At 42.2% G+C, this 27499-nt stretch overlaps 1 protein-coding gene across 3 annotated transcripts in view; it reads right to left on the bottom strand.

Annotated features, from left to right (window-relative positions):
- Positions 1–588: 588 nt before the first annotated feature.
- The window catches only part of Znf652 (zinc finger protein 652), a 39507-nt gene continuing 12596 nt past the window's right edge, over positions 589–27499 (bottom strand). For 2 of the 3 annotated variants that reach the window (XM_090350653.1, XM_090350652.1), the window contains exons 2-6: positions 7784–8948; positions 4469–4616; positions 3997–4112; positions 3148–3292; positions 589–2788 (exon numbers count right to left, since the gene is read on the bottom strand). In XM_090350653.1, coding sequence (XP_090206779.1) covers positions 2268–2788; positions 3148–3292; positions 3997–4112; positions 4469–4616; positions 7784–8698 — 1845 coding nt within the window. In that variant the 5' untranslated portion in view covers positions 8699–8948 and the 3' untranslated portion in view covers positions 589–2267. The remainder of the gene's footprint in view (positions 2789–3147; positions 3293–3996; positions 4113–4468; positions 4617–7783; positions 8949–27499) is intronic. The other variant, XM_090350654.1, reaches the window with a different exon arrangement.

The following is a 27499-nucleotide window of genomic DNA, read 5'->3' as shown; positions in this document are numbered from 1 at the left end:
TCAAAGAACGTATACAAATATTTTAAATACCATCCATTAAAACTTACACTCAAGATCAGGAAGAAAAGTCTATCCTGAGATACTTTTCTACCTTGCCGCAAAATTTTCCTATGCATTATAGAATACGACAGCCAAATCAGGAAAAAACCTGGAATCATTAAACTAAAGAAAACCTAAAGAAAGTGTGGTACTTACACACAGGGACCTATCCTCTGCTCAGAGTTAATCAGTAAGAAAGTACTTAATACATATCTGTACGATTGCAGTCATTTGTTTTTTGAGAAGCCAGGATTCTCAGAGTCTGAGGACAAGCTGGGCACCAGTGGCTCACACCTGTCACCCTAGCTACTCAGGAGGCTGAGGATCAAGGTTCCACACCAGCCCAGGCAGGAAAGACCACGAGACTCTCTCCAAATAACCACCGAAAAACTGGAAGCGGAGCTGTGGCTCAAAGTGGTAGAAAGCTAGACTTCAGTACAAAAGCTCAGGGACAATGCCTAGTCCCTGAGTTCAAGTCCTAGTACTGGTATACACACACACACACACACACACACACACACACGCACGCACGCATGCCCATAAGGAAAGGGAAATTAAAGAATCTAAAGATGCAAAAAGAGGGGGTTGGGGTCTTAGAATTTAGTTCTCTGAGATAAAGGAATATAAAATTCGAAGCTACATTGAGTGTGGATAAGCTTGGTCGTCTGTAGGTAATCATTATGTTAGTCCTTCCATTTAGCCTTCCTATAGTCAATATCTAGTTGTTCCTGGTGATCTCTGGAAGTTCCCCAAACCTGAACAGCAAGCAGCCTGGAGGTATGGATGGTGCTGCTCCCTTCCTCAGCACCAGCGCTGGTGTCCTGTTAACTATCTGCAGAGGACAGGACAGCAACACAGGAGCTTTCCTTCACTATAATTTAGCCACATTAAAATAGCTCAAAATTGTGGATATTAACCACATTGTATATACCACAGACCTTTTAAAATGCATAACTAATTTGCCTTCTCATCTGAATGTCTCAGCCACTGCCAGCTTGTATCATGTTTGTGACTTCAGTCTACCATGTTAGCTTCTTGTAATAATTCTAGGAAAATAAAGCAACCTCAAAACTAGAGATTCCAATCTGTCTTTCTTAACAGTTAAACATGAACACGGGTACTAAGGGAAGTAAGAAACAGATGTGACTGAAAGGAAAAAAATCTCCACTTCTTCCTTCTTTAGGAACGACTTCACGTAGATTCAAACCAGCCAAGCATTAGGTGGCTTCCTCAAAGGGGCCCTAACTCCCTGTCCAGAAGCCCACTTAACGCACAAACAGAGCCCGAAGGAAACCAGAGGGTAGCAGCACGTCAGTAAGCCTGACCAATATCTGAGTGCTGAGCAGAGATTATTACACAACTGAGTACTTACGCCATGTCCTGAAAGCAAAACTTCATTTCTGCAGTAACCTGGTCTGGAGACCCTCTTAGATACATCTAATCTCTGAAGCACCTTTGAGTTGTACGGATTTAAGAATAACTTTGAATTATAGAAGTTATTATATGCATTTTTAAGAATCACATTTTGATGATTATAAAATTTTTTTTCTATTTTACAACATAGGTTCAGCTACACTGAAAAAAATTACACCGCTTATTGAAATACATTTCATTTTAGAAACAGACTACTAATGAAGTCTATACAAAAACTCTAAAATAATTTCTGTAGTAAAATAAAGAGTGTGTTAAGAGAGCTACACAAAGAAGAAAACTTCCATCTTTCTCTATAATGCTTGATATACTGTGAAACATGGCTAGCTCAACTCTGTAGCCAGCACCAAAGCTGAAAAGAATTAATTACAATACACAGTGATACAATTAATGCTCTGGATTAATCTCACAGCCTTCCCGATTAGTACAAAGGAAAACTAGGCCTATCCCCTCTTTGAGGAGAAGTCCAGGATATAAAAGCAAGCATATCTCATCAGCTGATATGAAATTATAAAACCCCACAAGTCTGAGTATCTGAAATTTATAAAAGTCATCAGAAAATGCAAGCAAACTGGGCTTTAGTGCCATGGTTCCCCTGGATTCGAGGGCAGTTCCCCTAAGAGTTACAAGGTGGTCTTCTGGTTCGTTTCCTTGGGTCTGTTGCTGCACCAAGGCAATGGCAAAGCCCCGCAGGAGATGGAGGAGAGCCTGAGAACCGTGGCTGCTCACCAGCTCCCTCTCCGCCACCAGGAGACTCACCGTGGGACCGCTGGGAGACTGCACTTAAGGAGGTGGTGTTAGTGGTGCTGTGCAGAACTGTTCTTCTCGGCCAGGTGCCGCAGAAAGCTGTCCTCACTCTGGCCTCTGTGGTTTAAAGGCTCACTCTTGAAGAGAGCTGGCGGTGGGGGCAGGTGGGGGACTGGGGGGATCGGGAGGTGGTGCGGGTGGTGAGGGTGAGGATGGATGTGCAGGTGTGAGAAGGGGTGGGGGACAGGCCGAGGAGGGAGAGAGCCCACCGGGTTCACGCTGGCCGGAGGGGCTGGGCTCGCCGGCGTGCTCACTGCGGCAGGGACGGAGGGGACAGGGCCGGCTGGGGCAGAGGTGAGTGGGATCTGGGCTGCGGGCGGCACGTTCACGGGGCTGGTCACCCGGAAGCACTTCTCCTTGTGGGCCTTGAGCATGTTGGAGAAGCGGAAGCGCTGGCCGCACACGTCACAGGGGTAGGGCTTCTCGCCTGTGTGAGTTCTGCGGTGCCTCTTCATGTTGGGACGGCTGGTGAAGCTTTTGCCACATATTTCACAGATAAAGGGCTTCTCTCCTGAGTGAGCACAGATAAAAACGCGGTGACCTACTGGGCACTAAGGATGCCCTCCTGCCAATTGGTGTTAACAAAAAGGTCGCAGATTCTCTTCCTCACAGGCTTTTGGTCAGTAGTGGGGCTTGGCCTCTGGGCCTGGGCACTGTCCCTGAGCTCTTCGGCTCAAGGCTACCGCCCTACCACGTCAGGCACAGCGCCACTTCCGATACTCTAGTAACTGACTGGAGATAAGAGTCTCACGGAGTTATTCCCCGGGCTGGCTCTGAACTGTGATCCTCAGATCTCAGCCTCCTGAGTAGCTAGGATTACAGGTGTGAGCCACCGTGCCCGCTTCTAAAAGGCCCTTATGAAATCCTTACCAGTGTGTGTTTTCATGTGTTCGTCGAAGTACTGCTTCATGTTGAAGTCCTTGCCACACCATTGGCACATGAACTGCTTGTGCCCAATGTGGATGCTCATGTGGGAGCGGAGCTGGTACTTGTACTGAAACCTCTCATCACAGTTCTGCAGCAGACACAGTGGAGGTATTTGAATGCCAAGCACAGAAGCTTTACCTGAGCCCACCTTAACTTAACAGTCTCTAACGTTGGGCTTAGATTTTCATACTCAAAATAGAACCTGCTTGAGTCAACTATTGGGCTTTGCTGTTTCTGCAAAGTCGCTATAAATAACATTTTAAAAAGTTATAAAAAGATAAGTTACAAAAAAATAAAAAGTAAAAATTTTAATATAATTATCATTGGAGCATGTTCCACTTCTCTGAATCACTAAGGTAAGTCACTACGTGATATTCCCAAGTTAACCTAAGAGTTAGGTATATGCTAAATAGGACATTTCTCTTCCTAGCAGCAAGAGTGCGTGAACAGCTTAGGTGGCAGATAAAGCTTTGTGTCAGAACTGTGCTCTCACTGCTGCACTTTTTTTTCTTTTTTGCTCATGGGGCTTGAGTGTTGTCCCTGAACTCTTCAGCTCAAGGTTACAGCCCTACCCCTTGAGCCACAGCACCACTTCCGGTTTTCTGGTGGTTAATTGGAGATGAGTCTCATGCACTTTAGTGCCTATGCTGGCTTTGAACTGGGATCCTCAGATTTCAGCCTCCTGAGTAGCTAGGATGACAGGCCTGAGCCACCACTCCCAGCTTTCCCTGCTCCACTACTATCTACAGGTGGCTGGTTCTGTTTCTACTTTTTGTGCCACATGTTCCTTACCTCACATCTGAAGGGCTTCTCTCCAGAATGCTGTAAAGAGTGCACCTTGAGCGACATGCTGCGTTTGAATGACTTTCCACAGGTTTCACATGTAAATGGCATGTCTTTCGTGTGTGCTGCAACACAAAAGCCACTTGTCCTCAAAACAATTCCACCCCAAATCTCAACTAGAAAAGACATATATCACATTGTAAGGCATTATGCTGTGTTAATTTTCTCTACCCTGATTTCTGACACTTTAATAGCAGTGTTCTGAAGAGAAAAGTAAATAGCAATGTGGAAAAGAAATCTGGGTGGGGAAGATTAAACCATCCAATTTTGTGAAGCTTATTAGTAAAGACATGCTGTATTTAGTCTCAACATGTCAAAACTGATTAAGTATGGCAATTCATTTCCTGCCCAAGCTAGAGCATAAAGCACACCGAAGAGGAAGGGAAAATTATAGGTGTGAGAGAAGCAGAAAAAAACTTACCAACCATGTGTTTCCGTACATGGGCCATGGTGTAGAATTTCTTCTCACAGATTTCACAGGCAAATTTCTTTTCTGCATATCCATGGACAATCTTGATATGTTCATGAAGGGACCAGAGTTTCTTGAATGATTTGTTACAGGAAACACACTAAGCAGGATAAACAAATAATCTTTATTTGCTGAGGCTTGCAGAGAGCCATACTGACCTCCTGTCAGATGAAATGGATTTATTTTAGATTCATGTCACAATTCCAGAATCCAAACAAATGCTATCCATCCACGGAGTCCAGATTCCAACACCAATATCTATGTGTTCTAGTTTCCAAGATATACATTTTAAAGACTCTTTGAGAGTATGAAAACAATGGCAAAGGTAAGACGAGACAAAGTGGAAAATTCTACTACTATCGAAGAAATGCCTGTTATTAAGTTAGTACTGAACCTGCAAAAACAACCAAGTTTATTCAGTATGTGGATTGCCAGATATGGCTACTTCATAAATGTACATCACTATGCAGCTAACAGATATTTGTCATAGAACAAAAACTAGTTTTAAATTAGCATAAAAATAAAACAATATATATGTATACATACATATTTAATGCTTATATATCTACAGGGGTATAAAATGTTTTCATTCCTTAGAAAATGCATTTGGAGACTTCATTAACAAATAATCATATTTATAATATCATCCTAAATCTAATTTACTCCAGCAGCAGGTACTAATACCCTGAACTATTAGCCTCATTTTCCTTTTCCTATACCTTAGTTCTAGATCTCTATTACATGCAGGAGTTGAGAAATACAGTCACACTGCTTACTCCCTTGCAAATCATTATGAATCATTAATGGACTGAAATATCAAGCACAAAGTTTATCAAAACGTAACTTCTTTTTTGGTTTGTCATGGGGGCTTTGAACTCTGGGCCTGGGTGCTGTCCCTAAACTCTTCAGCTCAAAGCTAGCACCGTACCACTTAAGCCACAGCACCATTTCTGTTTTTCTGGTGGCGATAAGAACCTCATAGAAGTAGTGCTGTGACTCAAGTGGTAGAGTGCTAGCCTTGAGTGAAAGATCTCAGGGACTGGTAGCACCCAGGCTCAGAGTTCAAGCTCCAAGACCCACTAAAAACAACAACAACAACAAACCTAGTCTGGCTGGAGTCTGGCCTTGGGAGTGCTTGCCTAGCATGCATGAAGCCCTGGTTTTACTTCCTCAGTACCACATAAACAGAAAAAGCTGGAAGTGGCACTGTGGCTCAAGTGGTAGAGTGTTATCCTTGAGTGAAAGAAGCTCAGGGACAGTGCCTAAGCCAAAAAAAAAAAAAAAAAAAAAAAGAATGAATGAATGAATACTCTGGATACTGCTCAAGAAAAGGATAAATGAATCCTATGAACCATCTTTATTTTTTTTTGTGCTGGTCCTGAGGCTTAAACTCAGGGACTGGGTGCTGTCCCTGAACTTTTGTGCTTAAGGCTAGCACTCTGCCTCTTGAACTGTAGCTCCACTTTCAGGTTTTTGGTGGTTAACTAGAGATGAGTCTCATAGACTTTTCTGCCTAAGCTGGCTTTGAACCTAGGTCATATGTCTAGGATTATATGTTTGAATAACCAGCACTAGGCTATAAGCCATCTTTTAGGAAGAATTTTGATTTTTGTTATCAGAATTATTGGAATCATACATTTGTTTATTTGAAATAGGAAAGGGAAGGGGGGAAGACAAGATAATTGCGAGGGGATGGGGGTGGGAAATGGTGACAAAAACCATGAGAAGGGGTATCAATGGGTGAGAAGTAATGCACCTACTACCTGGAGAATGTAACTGTAACCCCTCTACACATTACCCCAACAATAAAAAAAAAAGAATTATTGGAATCTATACATAAAAACAAAGCACAATGTTCTTTTAGGAATGTGGAGGATTTTCATTTAGCAGAACCTTAGACCCTATGCACCAAGTTTAAACATATCATGATGAAGAACAGTGAGGAGGTTACTTTAAAAAAAAAAGGGTTTCATTAAATGTTTTCATAACTTAAAGCAAATTCAAATTAAAAACGAAATGAAAAAACAAACAAACAACAACAGAAACCCAAACAAAAAAATCACCAAATAGCTACAGATCAGGAAGACCTTGTCAGTAAGGAGTCATCACGGAATCCAAATTTGACCCCTAGGGCGCAGCACTGCATCATGCTCCTGTTGGCTTGAGGGGCTGCAACCAATTCATGCTCAGAGCGAGGGTGCTGGAGAACATGGGTGCCATGATTCAGTCTTCTTTTATTTACTTGGTGAGTGAAGATCAAGTCACAATTGACAAGGCAAATTAGCAAATGTAATTTGTTTAAAAAAATCTCTTTAATATAAAGAGCTGGTCTTAAAAGCAATGGAAGAAAAGATAAAATTAAAGATGACTACCAATATTAGCAACACTCCAAAAGCCCAAAGTAAAACAATTCGTCTTTTAGAAGGTTAGCATCAATATGTACAAATATTCCTATGGTACATAGCTTAAGAGATATTAACAGATATTCCTTTTGTGAACATTAATATGAACACGTAAGTGTAAACCAATACAGCCATAATCCACTTAGCATAATGTTATTAGTACATTTCTTACCCTATCATAAGACAGTTCTTTGGAGTTATCAGCCTGGGTTGAATACCATGGTTTTTTACCTCAACAACACTGTGCAGTAGCATTATAAAACACTACTGCCAGGTGAGCAACATTTTCAACCAGCTCAGCCTCTGTTTAAAGTCTGCACATTCCCATGGGCTCAGCCTCTTGACAAATTTAGGGTTGCCATCTCTCCACTGGTGACAGCAAACTCACTCCTGGAGATCTTCCATTTCCACGGTCTGTGTCATTACGGTTTTTGTCCGTAATCAGCTGCACTAGAACCTCATATCCTTTTAAATAGAAAGGGGCCTTTCTCTACTCCTGACCTTTCTTTAACATCTCCCATTTTGACAGAGAAGATGCCAGAATGAATAATCCTATGTGTTCTACAATACTGAATTTCAGTGCAAAGTTGGTGTTGACTTTACATCCTGGTCAATAACTTTCACAGATCCCCCTTTCAGTGTGCCTGGGTTCCCACTAGTCCAGTGTCAGTTAAGTGTAATGCTTCTGAAATACAATGGTAAGCCTTGGTTTTGAAAAAGACCCAAGCAGCAGCTTCTAAAATGAGAAATTGGTGAAATCTGTCCCTTCAGCCTCTACTGCATTTATTCTCTTGGCAGACACCAGGTGAATCTGAACAGCCAGGTTCTATCCTGGAAAGTTTGCCCTCTCGGTGGTGAGACCTACCTGAATGTTTTTTTCACAGTCTGTTTGCTGGTGAAGGGCCAGCTCACTTTCCAGGACAAACTTCTTGCCACACTTATCACAGATCTGCATGCGCCTGTGAGTTACGTTCATGTGCTTCTCCAGGTACCAGCGAGTATTAAACACCCTGGGGCACTTCTCACAGGTCAGAGTCTCTTTCTCTTCACACTTAGCTTTCTGGACTGGTGCTTTGGGGTCCTTTGTGGCCCGCTTCTTACGCTTGGGTGGCTCTACACTCTTCCTACGCCCCCGTGTAGCTCTGGGAGTAGGGGAAGTGGCAGCTGCTGCAACAGAGGCAGCTCTCCGCGTTCGCCTTTGTGTAACGCTGGCTTTCTCTACCAGCTTCTCCTTCTTCTTCTGCCTTTCGTTCTCTCCATAGTCATTGCTGTCATCAGTGGCCTCTTCCTCACTCTCTTCCTCTTCCTCCTCGCTGCTCGTCTTAAGAACAGGAGTCTCTTTGGACTGAGAAGAGACACCCTTTTCCCCTTTAGATACATTTAATGTTTGATTATTAAGGTTTACCTCCACTATGATCTGCTCCCTTTTGTAAGAGACTTCCTCCTCCTCTTCTTCCTCTTCCTCTTCTTCTGTGTCATCAGAATTCTCCTGGTCTTCTTTGACAGCATGCACATCAGACACTGCTCTTGTCTCCCTGAAATATGGCTGCTCTTCTGTTTCGTGGAGATGCGGTTTGCTCATCTTGGTGTCCACTAACACAGAATAAGGGCTTCCTGACTCCCTTTTGTATACTTTGGTGGACAGGTCAAGTTCTTGGTTGGCACCATGATAAAAAGTAGATGGCATCTGACCACGACGGCTATCTTCTTGTGCCATCCCTGCTACATGCACAGCACAGTTTTCAACCAGCTCCTGAGAAGAACTGGCTGGGTGGCTCATTGGTAAGTGGCCCCCAGCAGTTCAGACTATAGAGAAATAGTTTTAAAATAAGGTAATTATTAAGACTCGAATCTCTTTCCATCCACAGAGAACTACTTAAATGGAGGAAAAAAACCACTCCTGGAGCCTGTGTGCAATTCTTGCAGTGTCACGGCACCGAAGCATATCAAAAAGGATTGGTATCACGGTAAGAGCACAGTGCTGCTAATTTTCTTCTGAAGAGCACTCCAAGGGACTTGGAATTTCTTATCTACAAAAAGAAACAAAGAGAAGACAATATGAAATACCTTCTAATATTTCCCTTCGCAGGTCATACATCTGTCACAACATAGCTTAAAATTATTAAACTTTTTACATATAAACAACATATTAAGCTGGGTGGGGTGGCTCACATCTGTAAACCTAATCAGGAGGCTGAGATCTGAGGATCCCAGTTCAAAGCCAACACAGGCACTAAAGTCCGTGATACTCTTATCTCCAATTAACCACCAGAAAACCAGAAGTGGTAGTGGCTCAGGTGGTAGAGCGCTTGCCTTGAGCTGAAGAGCTGAGGGATGACGCCCAGACCCAGAGTTCAAGTGCCACAACTAACCAAAAAAAAAAAAAAATCTAATTATGCCACATAAAAAGTTCAGCATTTTCTGTTACAATGTAAACTCTGAAAGGAGGAGCCACATTTGTCCACAGAGTTAGGCATATTATGATACGTTTTGCTTTGTTTTGCCAGTCTTGGGACTTGCCTTCTCAAGGGTTATTCTGAGAGGCTACAGAACTATGCTACAGCCCACTGACTGTTATGCTCCCAGTTTCTACCCCTTTCAGAGAGTATGTAAGGTCTTGTTGCTGTTTATCAGTATTAGGAATAGCCAGTCATGTATCAATTTCTTTCTTAAGTCTCTATATTAAGAAGAGCAACACTGAAATTGAGCACTGGTATGTGTGTCTGTAGTCCCTGCTATTCGGAAGGCATGAGCAGAAGAATTGCAAAGCTAGCCTGGGCAAAGGGAGAGGTGAAGCTCCCTCTCAAAAAACAAAATATGGGCTAGGAATTTGGCCTAGTGGTAAAAGTGCTTGCCTAACACGCAGGAAGACCCAGATTCGATTCCTCGATACCACATATCTAGAAAAAAAGCTGGAAGTGGTGCTGTGGATCAAGTGGTAGAGTTCTAGCCTTGAAAAAGCCCAAGGACAGTGCTTAGGCCCTGAGTTCAGTCCTCATGACTGGCAAAAAAATACATAAATAAAAAATAAATGTGCCAGTGGCTCATACCTGTAATCCTAGCTATTGAGGAAGCAACAATTGTGGTTTGAGGCTAGCCATGGCAGAAAAGTTTATTAGACTCTTTTTCAACTGATAGATGAGTGCAGTGCTGCGTGCCTATAACCCTAAACTATGTGGTTAGTTTAGATGAAAGGATTATAGTTCTACGCCAGTTCAAATGAAGAAGTCCGTGAGACTCCATCTCAACAGAAAGAACATTCGGTGTGGTTGTACTCGCTTGTCATCCTAGTTGCACTGGGAAAGCTTAAAATAGACAGATCATGGTATGCCTAGCAGAAAGCAAGACCTTATCTCAAAAATCATCAGTGAAAAATTGAAAGGACTGGAAGCATGGCTCAGAAACAGGGGCCCGGAGTTTGGCCTAGTGGTAGAGTGCTTGCCTGGCATACCCAAAGGCTCGGGTCCGATTCCTTGGTATCACATACTTAGAAAAAGCCAGAAGTGGTACTGTGGTTCAAGGCTCTAGCCTTGGGAAAGCCCAAGGACAGTTCTCATACACTGAGTTCAAGCCTCAGGACTGGCCAAAAAAAAAATAGTGCCTGCCTAGTGACTTGAGGTCTTGTGTTCAAACCCTAGTAACACACACACACACACACACACACACACACACACACACACACACAAATAAAAAAAAATTTTTTTTTAAAGGGACTAGGATTGGTCCTGGATTTCAGCACCAAAAAAATGTGGGGGGGTACTGGGAGCATAGTTCAATTGGTAAAGTACTTGCCTAGCATATACAAGGCCATGGATCTAATCTTCAACACCACAAAAGAGATCCTTTAAAAACTATTACACGTCTGCTCTTTCCTATTTTTTGTGACAGTCTTGGGTGCTGTCCTTGAGCTTTTTCTCTCAAGGCTGGTGCTCTGCCACTCTACCACTTGAGCTGTATTTCTGATTCTAGCCTTTCTGATGGTTAATAGGAGATTCAAGTCACATAGACTTTTCTGCTCAGGCTGGCTTTGAACAATCTGTAGATTTCAGCCACTGAGTAGCTAGGATTATAGGCATGAACAACCAGAGCCCAGCTTACACATTATCTCTTTATGAGTAGATCACCAAGCATCATATTCTTACATAATCTAAAGACTCTGGACTTTAAGCTTAATGGCCTCAAAAGTGCAACCCCTCCTCAGCTTCCCAAACACCAAGAGTTACAGGCATGAGCCACCGGTGTGCTTATTCTGGCTTTTTTTTTGGCTGCTGTTGCGTTTTTTTTTTGTTGTTGTTGTTGTTGTTTTGTTTTGTTTTAAATCAGTCCTTGAGCTTGAACTCTGGGCCTGGGTGTTGCCCGGAACTCTTCACCTCAAGGCTACTGCCCTAATCCTGGAGCCACAGCCCCTACCCACTGAGCCACAGAGCCATTTCCAGCTTTTTAGTAGTTAATTGGAGGTAAGAGTCTCCAGTACTTCCATGACAGGGCTGGCTTTGAACTAAGATCCTCAGATCTCAGCCTCCTGAGTAGCTAGAATTATAAGCATAAGCTGCCAGCACCCTGCATTCTGTTTTTTTTTTTTAAGGGCACTAGATTTTATTTGAGTCAAGACTTCGACATATTTTGATGGTAAAGATCACAGTAATACACAAAACAATTTTTGTGTGTGTTTGGGGGGGGAAGGTCTTGGGGCTTGAACTTGCCCTGGGTGCTTTCCCTGAGCTCTTCAGCTTAAGGCTACTGTACTACCCATGGGCCTGGGCATTGACCCAGAGCTCTTCAGATCAAGGCTTATTCCCCTACCCTTGAGCCAAGCCCTATTTCCCATTTGGAGATAATAGTCTTAGGTCCTTTTGTGCCGGGCTGGCTTTGAACCTTGATCCTCAGATCTCAGCCTTCTAAGTAGCTAGGCTTACTGGTGTGAGCCACCATGCCCAGCTTACAAAACAATTTTTATTATTTTTTGCCAGGTGTGGAGCTTGAACTCAAGGCCTGAATACTGTCCTTAGACATGTTTTGCTCAAGGATACTGCTCTGCCACTTGAGCCATAGCACCACTTTCAGTTTTTTTTCTGTGTATGGGGTACCAAGGAATTGAACCCAGGGCCTCATGCATGCTAGGCAAGTACTCTACCACTAGGCCTTGCTCTCAGCCCCAACGATTTTGATTTTTATAGAAGCTTTGCCTAAGACTGAAGGTGATAAGTGTTTCTCAATTTCACTGCACTCAGAGAATAGAGTAGACATGTTTAGAAATAACTGATACAGAGCCAGAGGTGGCTTACCTTGTAATCCTAGCTACTCAGGAGGCTGAGATCTGAGGATCCAGGTTTAAAGCCAGCCTGAGTCTCTAATCTCCAGTTAACCTCTAGAAAACCAGGAGAGGGGCTTGGCTCCAGGGTAGGGTGGTAGCCTTGAGATGAAGAGCTCAGCGTCAGTGCCCAGGCCCAGAGGTAGGGCAGTAGCCTTGAGCTACAGCACCAGGCCTAGTTCAAGCCCCATGACCCACAAAACAAAACAAAACAAAACAAAAAACCCTGATACATTCCATTTTATTATTTTATTAGATAAACTGAAGTTAAAATTAGTGCCAATTTTTTTTTTTTAAGCCAGTCCTGAGGCTTAATCTCAAGGCCTGGGCGCTGTCCCTGAGCTTCTTTTGCTTAAGGCTAGCACTAGACTACTAGACTCCTGGTGCTACTTCAGGCTTTTTCTATGTGGTACGGAGGAATTGTACCCAGGGCTTCATGCATGCTAGGCAAGCACTCTACCATTAAGCCACAATCGTAGCCCCTAGTTCTGCTTTTCAACAATATAAAAAGATAGGCATGTGACAATAATATATAATGCTTATCCAAAATATAGGCCAGTGATATGCCACCTTCAGTTTGTTGTAAAGGATATGTTTGTAAGTTAGTGCTGGTAGCTTTCCTATTGCATTCTAGGTTAATATTCGAACATCTTCAGCAAGGACACTGTTGTACTTGTTGTTTTGGTTTCAGTTTTGTTTTTGTTTTTGATTCTGCTCTTGTTGTTTGAGACAGGGTCTCCCTATGCAGCTCAGGATGCCTTGAAATTCTCTATCCTCCCCAATTCTGAAATTACAGGCATGGCCCACCATCCCTGGCTCTGGAATTGAAGGACATTTATAAATATGCCACTGATCTTGTGTCACAGAACATGTTTTTGCTGTAATTTTTGTTTCTGTAAGTTTTAAACAAATTTAGCTGTGTTTATTCAGGTGAAACATAACAATTTAAATTTTGAGTCTTAGTCTGTCACAAGTGGTTACTGCGATCAAAAGTTTGAAGCCACAGCTAGGTACTCAAGAGGCTGAGATCTGAGGATTGCAGTTCAAAGCCAGCCAGGGCAGAAAAGTCCCCACAGGACTCATCTCCAGTCAACCACTCAAAATCCAGAAGGCGCTGTGTCTCAGATAGTAGATTGCTGGCCTTGAGCCACAAAGAGGCTCAGAGACAGGGCCTAGGCCCTGAATTCAAGCCCCACAATTGACAACAACAACAAGTTTGAAGCCAGTCTGGACTAGACAGTTCTTGTTTGGGGGGGAAAAGTTGTATACCAAAGAACAATGTCAAGAAAACACAGACAATACATTGAATGGGTGGGGGGAGTAAATAATAGATTGATAAGAATCTAGTATCCAGAATATATAATTAATACCTAACTCAATATAAAAAGACAAATCAAGCCAGACACTGGTGGCTCACGCTTGTTATCCTAGCTACTCAGGAGGCTGAGCTCTGAGGATCATGGTTCAAAGCGAGCCCTGGACACTATTTCCAATTAACCACCAGTGGTGCTGTGATTCAGTGGTAGAGTCCTAGCCTTGAGCTAAAGAGGGACAGGGCCCAGGCCCAGAATTCAAGCCCCATGTTCTCCCCCCCAGCCCCCCGCAAAAAAAAAAAAAAGCCAAATCAGGGCTGGGAATGTGGCTTAGTGGTAGAGTGCTTGCCTAGCATGCATGAAGCAACAGTGCCTAGGTCCTGAATTCAAGCCTCCCCCCCCCCCGGCAAAAAAAAAAAAAAAAAAAGACAAATTACCCAAGGAAAACATGGGAAGGCATTTAAATAGGCATTTTTTCCAAAAAGATATATAAACAACCAACAGGTGTAGGAAGAGATCTCAACATTATTAGTTATTAAAGAAAAGTAAATCAAAACCACAATAACCAGGATGGCTAAAATAATAATTTTAAAACCCCCTGTAAAACAGCAAGTATTAGCAAGAATATGGAAGAATTGGGAGCTTCAAATATTATTTGGTAGGATTATATATGGTACATTTTGGAAAATGGTTTGGGAGTTCACCAAAAAGTTAAAGTAGTAACATATAACCCAGCAATTCCTATTCTAGGCCTAAAAATCTAACAGTATGTTTATATAAAAACTTAAATACAAATGTTGCCATCAATAATTTTCATAACAGCCAAAAAGCAAACACAATCCAAATATACATATCACTGAGTGAATACATACATAAAATATACAAGTATACACAAATTAGGTCAACCACAAAAAGAACCAAGTACTGATACATGATGCTAAATGAAAGAAGACAGATCTAAAGGATTTCGTAACTAAATGATCCTTTTTAATGAAACACCCCTTTTTAGATAAAATGGCCAGAATAAACAAATCCACAGACAGAAAGCAACTACAGGAATTGGGATAGGAGAATATGGGCAGAAAGTACTAATGGATCCCAGGTTTCCTTTGGGACAATGAAAATATTTTAAAATTAAGTCCTGGTGATGGTTATATAACTGTTTATATAGTAAAAACAGCCAGGTACTAGTGTCTTGCACCTGTAACCCTAGCTACTTAGGAGGCTGAGATCTGAGGATTGTGGTTCAAAGCCAGATGGGGCAGAAAAATCCATGAGACTCTTACCTCTAACTAACCACCAAAAAAGCCAAAGTGGAACTCTGGCTCAAGTGGTAGAATGCACAAAAACTCAGGGACAGCACCCAGAGCTCAAGCCCAAGGACCAATAAAGAAGAAAAAAAGACCTTCAAAGACATTTTTTGTGGAGGGGGGGGTCATGGGGCTTGAACCCAGCCTGAGTGCTGTCCCAGAGCTCCTCAGCTCAAGGTTACCATCCTACCCATGGGCCTGGGAGTTGTCCCTGTGCTCTTCAGCTCAAGGCTACAGCCCTACCCTTGAACCAAGCTCCACTTCCCATTTTCCTGTGGTTAAATGGAGATAAGAGTCTTAAGTCCTTTGGTCCCCAGGCTGGCTTTGAATCTTGATCCTCAGATCTTAGCCTCTGAGTAGCTAGGTTTTACAGGTGTGAGCCACCATACAGCTTCTAAAAACATTCTTGTTGGGTGCTAGTGGCTCATGGCCACTAGCTGAAGTCCAGGAGCGTAGCCTAGTGGTAGAGTGCTCACCTAGCATGTACAAAGACCTGGTTTTGATTTCTCAGGACCACACACAGAAAAAGCCAGAAGTGGTGTTGTGGTTCAAGTGGCCGAACACTAGCCTTGAGCACTGTCCAAGGACAGTGCTCAGAGTTCAAGCCCCAGGATTGGCAAAAAAAAAAAAAAAAAAAAAGCTGAGATTGTGAAGTAGGACCCTGGCTTAAAGCCAGTGTGGGCAAGAAATCCTTGAGCTACCATTGCCTCACTGCTATTTGACTCTTTAAATACAAGGATAGCTTATAAGTCTTATATCCTATAAAACAATTCAATAAATTAAGACTAAAAGTTTAATACCCAAAATACATCAACACTTAAAAAAAATAGCACTGAGTGTGGTAGTGTATACCTGCAATTCCAGAACTCAGGAATCTGAAACAAGAGGATCTAAAGTTTGAGGCCAGCCTGGCCTACCTATCAAGACTGCCTAAAAAAGTTAAATTTAAGAGTGGGGTGCTGGTAGTTCATACCAATAATCCTAGCTATACAAGAGGCTGAGATCTGAGAATCACAGTTCAAAGCCAGCCTAGACAGAAAAGTCACCACAGAGACTCTTCATCTAACCATTCAAAACAGAAAGTGGCATTGTAGTTCAAAGTGGTAGAGGTCTGGCGCGGTGGCTCATGCCTGTAATCCTAGCTACTCATGAGGCCAAGACCTGAGGATCATGGTTCAAAGGCAGCCCAGGCACTATCCCCAATTAACCACTGGAAAACTGGAAGTGGCACTGTGGCTCAAGGGGTAGGGTGGCAGATAACCTTGAGCTGAAGAGCTCAGGGGCAGTACCTGGGCCCAGAGTTCAAGCCCCAGGACCGACCAAAAAAAAAAAAAAAACAGTGGTAGTGCTAGCCTTGAGCAAAAGAGCTCAATGATAGCACCCAGGCCCTGAATTTAAGCTCTACAACTGACAAAATTGTTTTTAAAAAGTAAATTTTAGAGGGCTGGAAGTTTGGCCTAGTGGTTAAAGTGCTTGCCTAGCATACACGAAGACCTGGGTTCGATTCCATGGTACCACATATATAGAAAAAAGCCAGAAGTGGTGCTGAGGCTCAAGTGGTAGAGCTCTAGCCTTGAGAAAGTCCAAGGACAGTGCTCAGGCCCTGAGCGCAAGCCCAGGCCTGGCAAAAAAAAAAAAAGTAAATTTTAGAGCCAGGTGCAATGGCTCATACCTGTAATCCTAGCTACTCAGGAGGCTGAGATCTGAGGATCAAGGTTCAAAGCCAGCCCAGGCACAAAAGGACCTGAGACTCTAATCTCCAATTAACCTCTAGAAAATGGGAAGTGGGGCTTGGCTCAAGGGTAGAGCGGTAGCCTACAGCAGAAGAGCTTAGGGACTGCGCCCAAGCCAAGTTCAAGCTCCATAACCCATCAAAAAAAAAGTAAAATTTAAAAATAATAAAAAGTACTTAATCTTTTTTTGGTTGCATTGTAAAAGGTAATTACAAAAACAACACACCAAATCAGTACTAAACCAGAGATATTTTTTAAACTAAGGAAACCTCTGTCCTAGCTATATAAAAATATTTGGTATGCACTTCTAAAACACCTTTGTTCTTTAATACTTTCTCAAATCTGGGATATTTTACTCCTTTGTTCTTACTAAATAATTATGTTGCCTTACGATAAGTTTTCTATACAACCTGCATGCAACAACCACATTAAAAAATATTAAAACATTTTGGTTCATGTTGGGAAATTCTAAACTTTAAAACCACTCCTAATTAATACATGACCACTTCAAAGAGAAGGTGATAATTTCAAAGATAAGACCAAAGCAGCTTTTGATACAAACCACTGTACGTTGCTGAAGCATTAACCTAGTTTCATTCTGAATGTGGTATTGGCTGTCCTCAAGAGATCTGCAACTTTCAAGCAAGGTTCTTTCATTGTATGCCAGATAACAGGTAAAGTGTGTGTGTGTGTGTGTGTGTGTGTGTGTGTGTGTGTGTGTGTGTGTGTGTGTGTGAAATTGATACATTTTCATGCTGAAATAACTTCCATTTAAGAGAAGAAAAAGAATTCTTCCTAGGCACACATATACATGTTATATTTGACAGGCCTCAAGTTACTGGTGATATAACACTAAAATTTTAATTCAAGGCTAAACACAAGATGTATAGCAATTTAATGATTTTGCTTGTAGATGGAACAAAACCCCTCTTGACAACATGATTCTTGGCTATTTGCTCCATGGCATAATTGCACAATTGCTCCTTACAACCTGAACCAAGAATGAAATATGTTCAAATATGCAAGGGCTTTTCCCATATGGAATGTTCTCTTTATCCTTTTTCCCCATCCTCTGTGTTTTTCCCATCTCTCCCATCATTTGTGGTATGGGGAGCAAACCCAGGATCCCATGTGCTAGGCAAGGATCTACTGCTGAGATACATCTCTAGCCCTCTGCACAGAATTCTTAACCACCTTTCCCCAAAACACTGTTCATTATACTGAACTGGGAATGACTATGCAAATTTCAGTAACACGAAAGTCCCAAACATTCATTATTCTAAGTGAACAACTTGTTTATTCCATGGTTCACCAATAACTCCAAAGACGTTACCTTTAGGATATAAAAAATTAGCTGATAACAATATACTTATATTTCAGATATTTGTATTTTAACTGCACAGAACTATCTGAAAGTAAGCACAAAAGAAGTGAACAAATTCCTGGCCTGCAGAATAGGTAGAGACACACAGAGATGAATTTTACGCAAGCCTCTCTTAATCTAAAGAAAACCACATTTATTTACCATGCACAATGAATTGATGCAATCAAGAAAACTAATAAATATTTTGTTTGCCTCTGTGTGTATATGCCAATTCTGGGGCTTAACTGAGGGGCTGGGGGGCTGCCTAGAGCATTCCATTCATTACTAGAGCTCTGCTATCTCCACTAGACTTTTAGCTTTTGGGGGGGATGGGAGTTAATTGGAGATGAGGCAGCTTTTTTTTGGGGGGGTGAATCATGGGGCTTGGACTCTGGGTGCTACTCCAGAACTCTTCAGCTCAAGGCTACCAAACTACTACTCCTAGAGCCGCAGCACCACTTCCTATTTTCTAGTGATTAATTAGAGATAAAAGTCTCACATTCTTTAGTTCCCAGGCTAGCTTTGAACTGTGATCCTCAGATCTCAGCCTCCTGAATAGTTAGGATTATAGGTGTGAGCTACTGAGCCCGGCTTGAGGCAGCTTTCTTTCAGGGATCTCACAGTCACAATCTTGCCTAGGCTGGCCTCTAATTCCTGTCACTGGTAGTTTGCAATTTTTCTTTTGTGTGTCTTTTTTTTTTTTTTTGGTGGGGGGGCAGTTGCTGGAACACAGGGCATCACTACATATTTCATCCTGGCCTGGAACTTGCTACATAGCTCAGATGGCTTAAATTTGTGATCTACCTCCCTCAGTATCCTGAGTACTGGGATTACAGGTGCATATTAGTGCTAGTAAGTGCATACAGGTGCTAGTAAGAATTTTCCATTTTTGTGTGTGTGTGTGTGTGTGTGTGTGTGCCAGTTCTGGACTTGAACTCAGGGCCTTGGCACTATCTTGAGCTCTTTTGCTCAAGCATAGTGCACTATACTTTGAGCCATAGTACCATTTCTGATTTCTGGTGGTTAATTGGGGATAAAGAAACTCATAGACTTTTCTGCCAAGGTTGGTTTTGAACCTCAATCCTCAGATCTCAGTCTCTTGAGTAGCTAGGATTACAGGTATGAGCCAGTAGCACCCACCTTACAATTTTTGTTTTCAGAAAATAACAAAAGAAGAAATTATACAGGTAAGTATTATTTAATAACCTCAAAGGAACATATCTAGGCAAAGATCGTTAATTGCTGGTAATATTGTCAACAAAATCAACAATATCTCTGGATAATAGGTGGTGCCCTACGGCCTGCAAAATAATTGAGCCATCAACTAATCAAGACTGGAGAGCTAAAAACAAAAGTATGAGAAATAAAAGAAACTGTGGAGCCAGGTGCGTTAACTCACGCCTGTAATCCTAGCTACTCAGGAGGCTGAGATCCGAGGATCAAGGTTCAAAGTTGGCCCAGGCACAAAAAGACCTGACACTCTTTTTTTTTTTGTCAGTCCTGGGTTTGGGCTCAGGGCCTGAGCACTGTCCCTGGATTTTCTCAAGGCTAGGGCTCTACCACTTGAGCCACAGCACTACTTCTGCCTTTTTGCTATGTATGTGGTACCGAGGAATTGAACCCAGGTCTTCATGCATGCTAGGCAAGCACTCTACCACTAGGCCAAACTCCCGGCACCAGACCTGACACTCTTATCTCCAATTAACCCCTAGAAATCGGGAAGTGGGGCTTGGCTCAAGGGTAGGGCAGTAGCCTTGAGCTGAAGAGCTCAGAGACAGTGCCCAGGCCAAGTTCAAGCCCCATTATCCACAAAAAAAAAGAAAGAAACAAACAAACAAACAAACTGAGGGGGTTGGAGGCAAGGCTTTAGCCAATGAGTAAAAATATTAGGTACCTAGTTTGAGTCCCACTCTTGGGGAAGCAGAGAATTGTGTCAAATGATACTACATATGTACAATCAGCAAAACTCAGAACATGGTCTGAAAATCAAATTATATGCCCAATAATCTGCAAACTGCAAAAAGGGTAAAGTAGAAGCATATTACCAGTCTACAAATCTAGAGACTAAACAAACTTACTACCAATCACTTTGTGTGTGTGCTTGTGTGCATGCATACACTGGTTCTGGGGCTTCAATTTAGAGCCTATACATGAACTTTTGTGCTCAATCTAGCATTCTACCACTTGAGCACAGCTCCACTTCCAGCTTTCTGGTGTATAACTGAAGGTAAGAGTCTTAGGACTTTCCTGCCCCATCTGGCTTCAAACCGAGATCCTCATATGTCAGCCTCCTGAGTAGCTCAGATTGCAGGTGTGAGAATAATTACTTGGCCCAATCACTCTTTTTTTAGACCCTAAGTCAACTAAACAAAAAAATAAAATTGAGTGAACTGAGAACTATAAGCACTAACTGAAAGTTTAATGACATTCAGGAGGTTTTTGTTGTTGTTGAATAATGGTAGTTGTCTTTTTGTTTTTGATAGTTGGGGTTTGTATATCACTAGGCATGTGCTCTACTACTTGAGCCACACTCTAGTTTAGTAGTTATTTTTTGTTGGTGGTGGTGGTGGTAGTGGGGCTTGAACTCTGGGCCTGGAAGCTCTTCAGCTCAAGGCTACCACACTACCCTTTTGAGCCTCAGCCCGACTTCCCATTTTCTAGTGATTCATTGGAGAAAAGAGTCTCACTATTTCAGTGCCAAGACCGGGCAATGGCTTTGAACCAGGATCCTCAGATCTTAGCCTCCTGAGTAGCTAGGCTTACAGGAATGACCCACCGCATCTTGCTAGTAGTTATGTTTTTTTGTTTGTTTGGTTTTTTTTTTTTGCCAGTCCTGGGCTTGAGCTCAGGGCTTGAGTACTGTCCTAGGACTTTCTCAAGGCTAGCACTCTACCACTTGAGCCTCAGCACTTCTGGCTTTTTGCTATGTATGTGGGGTACCGAGGAATCGAACCCAGGTCTCCGTGCATGCTAGGCAAGCACTCCACCACTAGGCCAAACTCCCGGCCCCTAGTTATGTTTTTAAGTAACAATATTTAGGGCTGGGAGCATGGCCTAGTAGTAAAGTGCTTGCCTCGTATGCACAAAGCCCTGGGTTTGATACCACGGTATCACGTACACAGAAAAATCTGGAAGTGGTGCTGTGGCTCAAGTGGTACAGTGCTAGCCTTAAGCAAAAAGAAGCTCAAGGACAGTGCCCAGTAGTGAGTTCAAGCCCCAGGCCTGGCAAAAACAACAACAAAAAAAAAAACCCTTAAATCTACTCACCCATAATGACTTAAAACATTAAAAAAATATTAAACACGTTAGAAGTAAAACAACTTGTCTAGTAAGAATATCATGCAAGAGACTCCAACCTTCCCAACAATAGCTATTATTATTGTATCCATTAATCAGTAATTAAAGTTTCAAGAACAGAACAATAAAAAAGAGCCAAATTTTCTTGTCTTCTTGTAGCACCACAAAGGCAAAGTTGTAGGGGTCTACAGCTCAAGTGTACAGCCAATGTTTTACCAGCAATCAGTGTTAAAGCTGAGTTCCCCAATGGATACCCTATACACCAGGGGATCTATAAGCCTTTGTCAATGACGAGACCATTATTCAAACAAAATACATGTATCTTTATAGTGTCATTTAAGACTGTGCAGAAGATGGTTTCAAACTGTTTCCTATATCTGCTAACAAGGATTCTCTTCTTATTCAGTGAGTGTTGTAGGTTATTACTCAGTACAGTGGTCTGAAGCATTTCACTCTGAATAAAAATCAAATGGGATCGCCGTTTTAACTATTAAATAAAAACTCTTCCACTTCTCCTGGTTTATATACTTCACTCTGAATTCATACTACATATTCTCAGGGTATTTTGTTTGTTTCTCCAGGCCTGGGGCTTGGACTTAGGGCCAAAGCCAGTGCTCTACCACATGAGCCAAAGCTCCACTTCTACCTTTTTTCTTTTGTATGTGACACTGAGGAATCAAACCCAAGGCTTCCATCATGCTAGGCAAGCACTCTACCTCTAGGCCACGCTCCTGGCCCCAAAGTTTTGTTATTCTAATGCAGGATACCTTCTCTCTGTTCTGATTTTAAGTTTTACTAGTTTTAAGTTCTTATTTTATGGCCACATCTATGGAAGACAGAGGCAGCCCCCATCTCTGAGGCTCAGGTCCTCAGACTTTTCCAGGTCTCAAGTGTATTTTGGCTGCTATCTTTTCTTTCCTCAATATCTATTCAACTAATAAGCTACACTTTATGTACTGAAATTGAGCTGTCCTTCCTATTCAAATTGCTATTCCTGTTCAGGGTCTCATTGCCTCATACCCAAGTTATTACAACAATCTTTTGCCAGTCCTGGACTTGAGCTCAGGGCCTGAATACTACCTTTGGGCTTTCTCAAGGCTAGAGCTCTACCACTTGAGCCTCAGCACCACTTCCAGCTTTTTTCTATGTATGTACTACCAAGGAATCAAACCTGGGTCTTAGTGCATGCTAGGCAAGCACTCAACCACTAGGCCAAACTCCCAGCACTTACAACAAACAATCTTTTTACCTCCCTCTTTCAGACCACCCTTCATAGAAGTCTTCAGAATTTGGATCATGTAACATCCTAGCTACAAAATAATCACTGGTTTCTAAAGCCACTGAATAAAGAACTATATCTTGGCAATCCATTCAAAAGCCATTATCAGAATCTAACTAACTCAGTCTTGGCTTCTGCCTAACATCCTCATACTATTTCTCAAACATACCTAACTTTTCTACCTCTAACACCATATGTCATTATTTTTTTCTACCTTCTGCTACTATCATAAAATCCTTGCCATCTTTCAAGATCTATGTGCCTTAAAGCATTTTTTTTTTTTTTGTCAGTCCTGGGCTTGAGCTCAGGGCCTGAGCACTGTTCTTGAACTCCTCAAGGCTAGAGCTCTACCACTTGAGCATCAGCACCACTTCCGGCTTTTTTTTTGTATGTATGTGGTACCGAGGAATCGAACCCGGGTCTTCATGCATGCTAGGCAAGCACTTTAACCACTAGGCCAAACTCCAGGCCCCGCCTTAAAGCATTTTATGACCACCTAGGTACAAGGACTATCTCCTTCTAAATATACATCCTGAGTTCAATTGTTTGTCTATTGTTTTCTCTCTCACTATAAGTTTTTTGAGGGAAAAGAAAAGAAATGGGTACCAGTGGCTCACACCTGTAATCCTAGCGACTCAGAAGGCTGAGATTTGAGCACTGCCATTCCAAATCAGCCTGGGCAGGAAAAGTCTATGAGAATCTTTTTTTTTTTTTTTGCTAGTCCTGGGCTTGAACTCAGGGCCTGAGCACTGTCCTTGGGCTTTCCTCAAGGCTAGAGTTCTACCCTGAGCCACAGCACCACTTCCAGCTTTTTTTCTATGTATGTGGTACCGAGGAATTGAACCCGGGTCTTCATGCATGCTAGGCAAGCACTCTACCACTAGGCCAAACTCCCAGCCCAGTCTATGAGAATCTTATCCCCAATTAACAATCAAAGACAAACAAACTGACAAACCATAAACCAAAAGTGGAACTGTGGCTCATGTGGTAGAGTGCCAGCCTCAAGTGAAAAAACCAAGAGGAAGCTCCGAGATCTTGAGTTAAAGCCCAAGTACTGGCGCTCGCACGCGTGTGCACACATACACACAAAAATCTTTTTTTTCTCTCTTTTTTTTTTTTTTGGCCAGTCCTAGGGCTTGAATTCAGGGCCTGAACACTGTCCTTGGGCTTTTTCCTCAAGGCTAGTACTCTGCCACTTGAGTCACAGCACCACTTACAGCTTTTCTATGTATGTGGTACTGAGGAATTGAACCCAGGTCTTTGTGAATGTCCCAAATCATTATTTTTTAATTGAATGTTTTTAATTGTTATAAAGATGATGTACAAGCTGGGTACTAGTGGATGATGCCTGTAATCCTAGCTACTCAGGAGACTGAGATCTGAAGATCACAGTTCAAAGTCAGCCTGGTCACTAAAGTCTGTGAGATTCTTATCTCCTTAGAAAACCAGAAGTAGCACTGTGGTTCAAGGGGAAGGGTGGTAACTTTGAGCTGAAGAGCTCAGAGACAGTGCCTAGGCCCAGAGTTCAAGTCCCATGATCAAAAAAAAAAACAAGTTTATAAGACTCTTATCTCCAATTAACCACCAGAAAACTGGAAGTAGTGTAAGTAAATAAATATTGGTAATGTACAAAGGAGCTACCTTTATCTGACATGTTAGGTAAAGAGTACATTTCTTAGGCCGAGCGCCTGGCCGAGCACCTGGAACCTAAATACTCAGGAGGCTGAGATCTGAGGATCAAGGTTCAAAGCCAGCCCAGTTGCAAAAGGACCTAAGACTCTTATCTCCAATTAATCTCTAAAAAAATGGGAAGTGGGGCCTGCCTCAAAGGTACAGTGGTAGCCTTGAGCTGAAGAGCTCGGGACAGCACCAAACCAGAGTTAAAGCCCCATGACCCACAAAAAAAAAAGCGGGGGAGGGTACATTTTTTAAGCTGGAATTTTTCATTTAACTTTTAATTATTATTATAAAGATAATAAACAGAGGGATTACAGTTACATAGATCAGGTAAAGACTATAATTCTTTTTGGACAATGTCACTTCTTCCCTTACTCTCCCAGTTTTTCCCTCTATCCCCAGAAAAATATATTCTTGGGCAGGTGCAGTGGTTCTCACCTGCAATCTTAGCTACTGAGGAGGCTGAGAACTGAGGATCAGCACTAAAAAGTATAGTACTAAAAAGACTCATCTCCAATAACTGCTGGGAAGTGGTTAATTGGGAAGTGGGACTGTGGCTCTATGAGCAGGGCAGCAGCCTCCGTGCTAAAGAGCTCAGGGACAGCACCCAGGCCCACGAACCACAAAAAAAAAAGACACCAAATGTGATGCTCTGTCCAGAGGCACACACAAGACACACATGCAAATCAGTGACATTACTTAATGTATCAGTTCATGGCAGATACCTGCTTCTTCTATTCTTGTTGCCTCAGCAAAAGGAAGATATACTTCAGATTTCGTTAGTGTATTTTTCTCTTGGGACTGCAAAGGAATCAGGAGTTATTGCTGTTTCCTAGAATCCTTAAGAGGATTTTTTTCTTAGAAAAAAAAAGGGGGGGGGGGTATAAGCTAATGGAAAGAATATATAAGCATTCCCTTTCAGCTGGGAAAAAAAAGTAATTAAAAAAAAAGGCTTATCTACTTGTTGTTGCCAATTCCTTCCTCCTCTCCTTAGGCCAAGCTGTCTAAAGGAACAATTCAAATTAACATAGTGAGTTTGGATGGCCTCAGGAGGAATTCTATGAATTACAAGTGTTGAGTGAAAGATATGAAATTAGTACCGTATCTATGATGGCATTCTGCCTCAAGGCCAGCACCTTTTGCTCCTTCAAGTACCACAAGATAGGGCTGGAGCAAGAGCTCCTGAGCTCATCTCCTGAGCTCATTGGTGGTGTAGGTGTGCCTGCCACACTCACATCCTGGAGCCCAGGGTTTCTTCGATTCTAAATACGAACTAAAAAGGGGTGGGGGAGCTGGGCTGGGATGATTCTCGCATCTTACTACTCAGGAGACTGAGATCTGAGGATTATAGTTCAAATCAACCTGGGCAGGAGACTCTCATCTCTAACCACCAAAAAAGCAGTAAGTGGAGCTGAGACTTAAGTGTTAGAGTGCTAGCCTTGAGCACAAAAAGCTCAAGGACAGCATCCAGGCTCTAAGTTCAAACCCAGGACTGGTGCATACATACAAAAAATATCTTGGTGGTTCATGCCTGTAATCCTAGCTACTCAGGAGACTGAGATCTAAGGATCCAGGTTCAAAACTAGACCAGGCAGCAAGACTCAACTCTTATCTTCAATTAATTACCAGAAAACCAAGAATGGAGCTATGATTTAAAGTGGTAAAGCACTAGCCTTGAGTTGAAAAGCTCAGGAACAGCACCCAGGCCCGGAGTTCAAGCCCTACAACCGACCAAAAAAAAGAAAAAATGTGTGTGTGTGTGTGTGTGTGTGTGTGTTAACTGCATCATTCGTACATGTACACATACACACAACCATTGTTATAGTTACAGATACCAAGTTATTTCACATGGACTCCATGTGTAAATACATATATGCATATACTACTACTACTACTGCTATAGAGTTGGTAAGTAAGGAAATGGATATATGTGTTAATAGGATATAGGTATATAAAGTTTACACTTTTTTTCTTCCCAGGCCTGGGGCTTGAACTCAGGGTCTGAGCACTGTCCTTGGGCTTTCTCAAGGCTAGAGCTGTATTACTTGAACTACAGCACCACTTCTGGCTTTTTCTATGTATGTGGTACTGAGGAATTGAACCCAGATCTTCATATATGCTAGTGGTCTTTGTACCACTAGGCCAAACTCCTGGCTCTGAAGTTTACACTTTTTTTTTTTTTTTTTTTGAGGTCATGGGGCTTGAACTAGGCCTAGGCTCGGTCCCTGAGCTCTTCAGCTCAAGGTTACTGCCCTACCCTTGAGTCAAGCCTCACTTCCGGTTTTCTAGAGGTTAATTGGAGATAACAGTGTCATCCTTTTGTGCCGGGGCCAGCTTTGAACCTTGATTCTCAGATCTCAGCCTCCTGAGTAGCTAGGATTATAGGCGTGAGCCACTGGAGCTTGAAGTTTACACTTTTAATTTTAACTTTCATATTCAAGAATTTCTACCAAAAAAAAAACCCCAAAAAACAATGATTTTTGCTTTTTAGAACTAGGGATCTCACGTGCTAGGCAGGTGCTCTACCAGTGAGTTACATCTCTAGCTCTCCATACAGCCCCACTACTATTTTTACTAATCAGTCAGTAATTTTGTACAAACACAAAATTCTCCTTTACCAAGAGTCTATCTTTACATATTAATAAGAGTAGATGAGAGAGGGCCGGGAGTCTGGCCTAGTGGTAGAGTGCTTGCCTAGCATGCACGAAGACCCAGGTTCGATTCCTCGGTACCACATACATAGAAAAAAACCGGAAATGGTGCTGAGGCTCAAGTGGTAGAGCTCTAGCCTTGAAAAAGTCCAAGGACAGTGCTCAGGCCCTGAGCTCAATCCCAGGACTGGCAAAAAAAAAAAAAAGAGTAGATGAGAGAATTTGTAATCCAATGAAATGACAAATTTGTCATCCCTGAAATGAGAGGCTCTTTAAAGTTAAATGGGTCCTTTAAGGTCAGAAGCTTAACTAATGGCAAAGCTGGGCCTAGAATCCAGATTCTGATCTAAAGGTTCAAAATGAATTATTACTATATACCTATTTAAACTGGCTAAAATAAAAAAATTAACAATATTAACTGTTGAGAAAGATGTAGAACATCTGGAACTTTTAATATGGCTAAGGGGAAAGGTACAAAACAGTATATCCACTGGCAGACAGTTTGGCCACCTTTTTGTAAAGTTAAACCTATATACCATATGACCCAACAATCTCACTCTTGGGTATTTTACCTGTGAGAAATGAAAGCTTATATTCACCCTCAAATTTGTGACTGTTTACAGTAGCTCTGATTATGGTTACTAAAA

The sequence above is a fragment of the Megascapheus bottae genome, chromosome 17, assembly GCF_031878675.1.
Source record: "Megascapheus bottae isolate mThoBot1 chromosome 17, mThoBot2.hap1, whole genome shotgun sequence".
Lineage (NCBI taxonomy): Eukaryota > Metazoa > Chordata > Mammalia > Rodentia > Geomyidae > Megascapheus > Megascapheus bottae.
The sequence above is the reverse complement of the archived record's forward strand: the minus strand, read 5'-3'. Positions and strand labels throughout refer to the sequence as shown.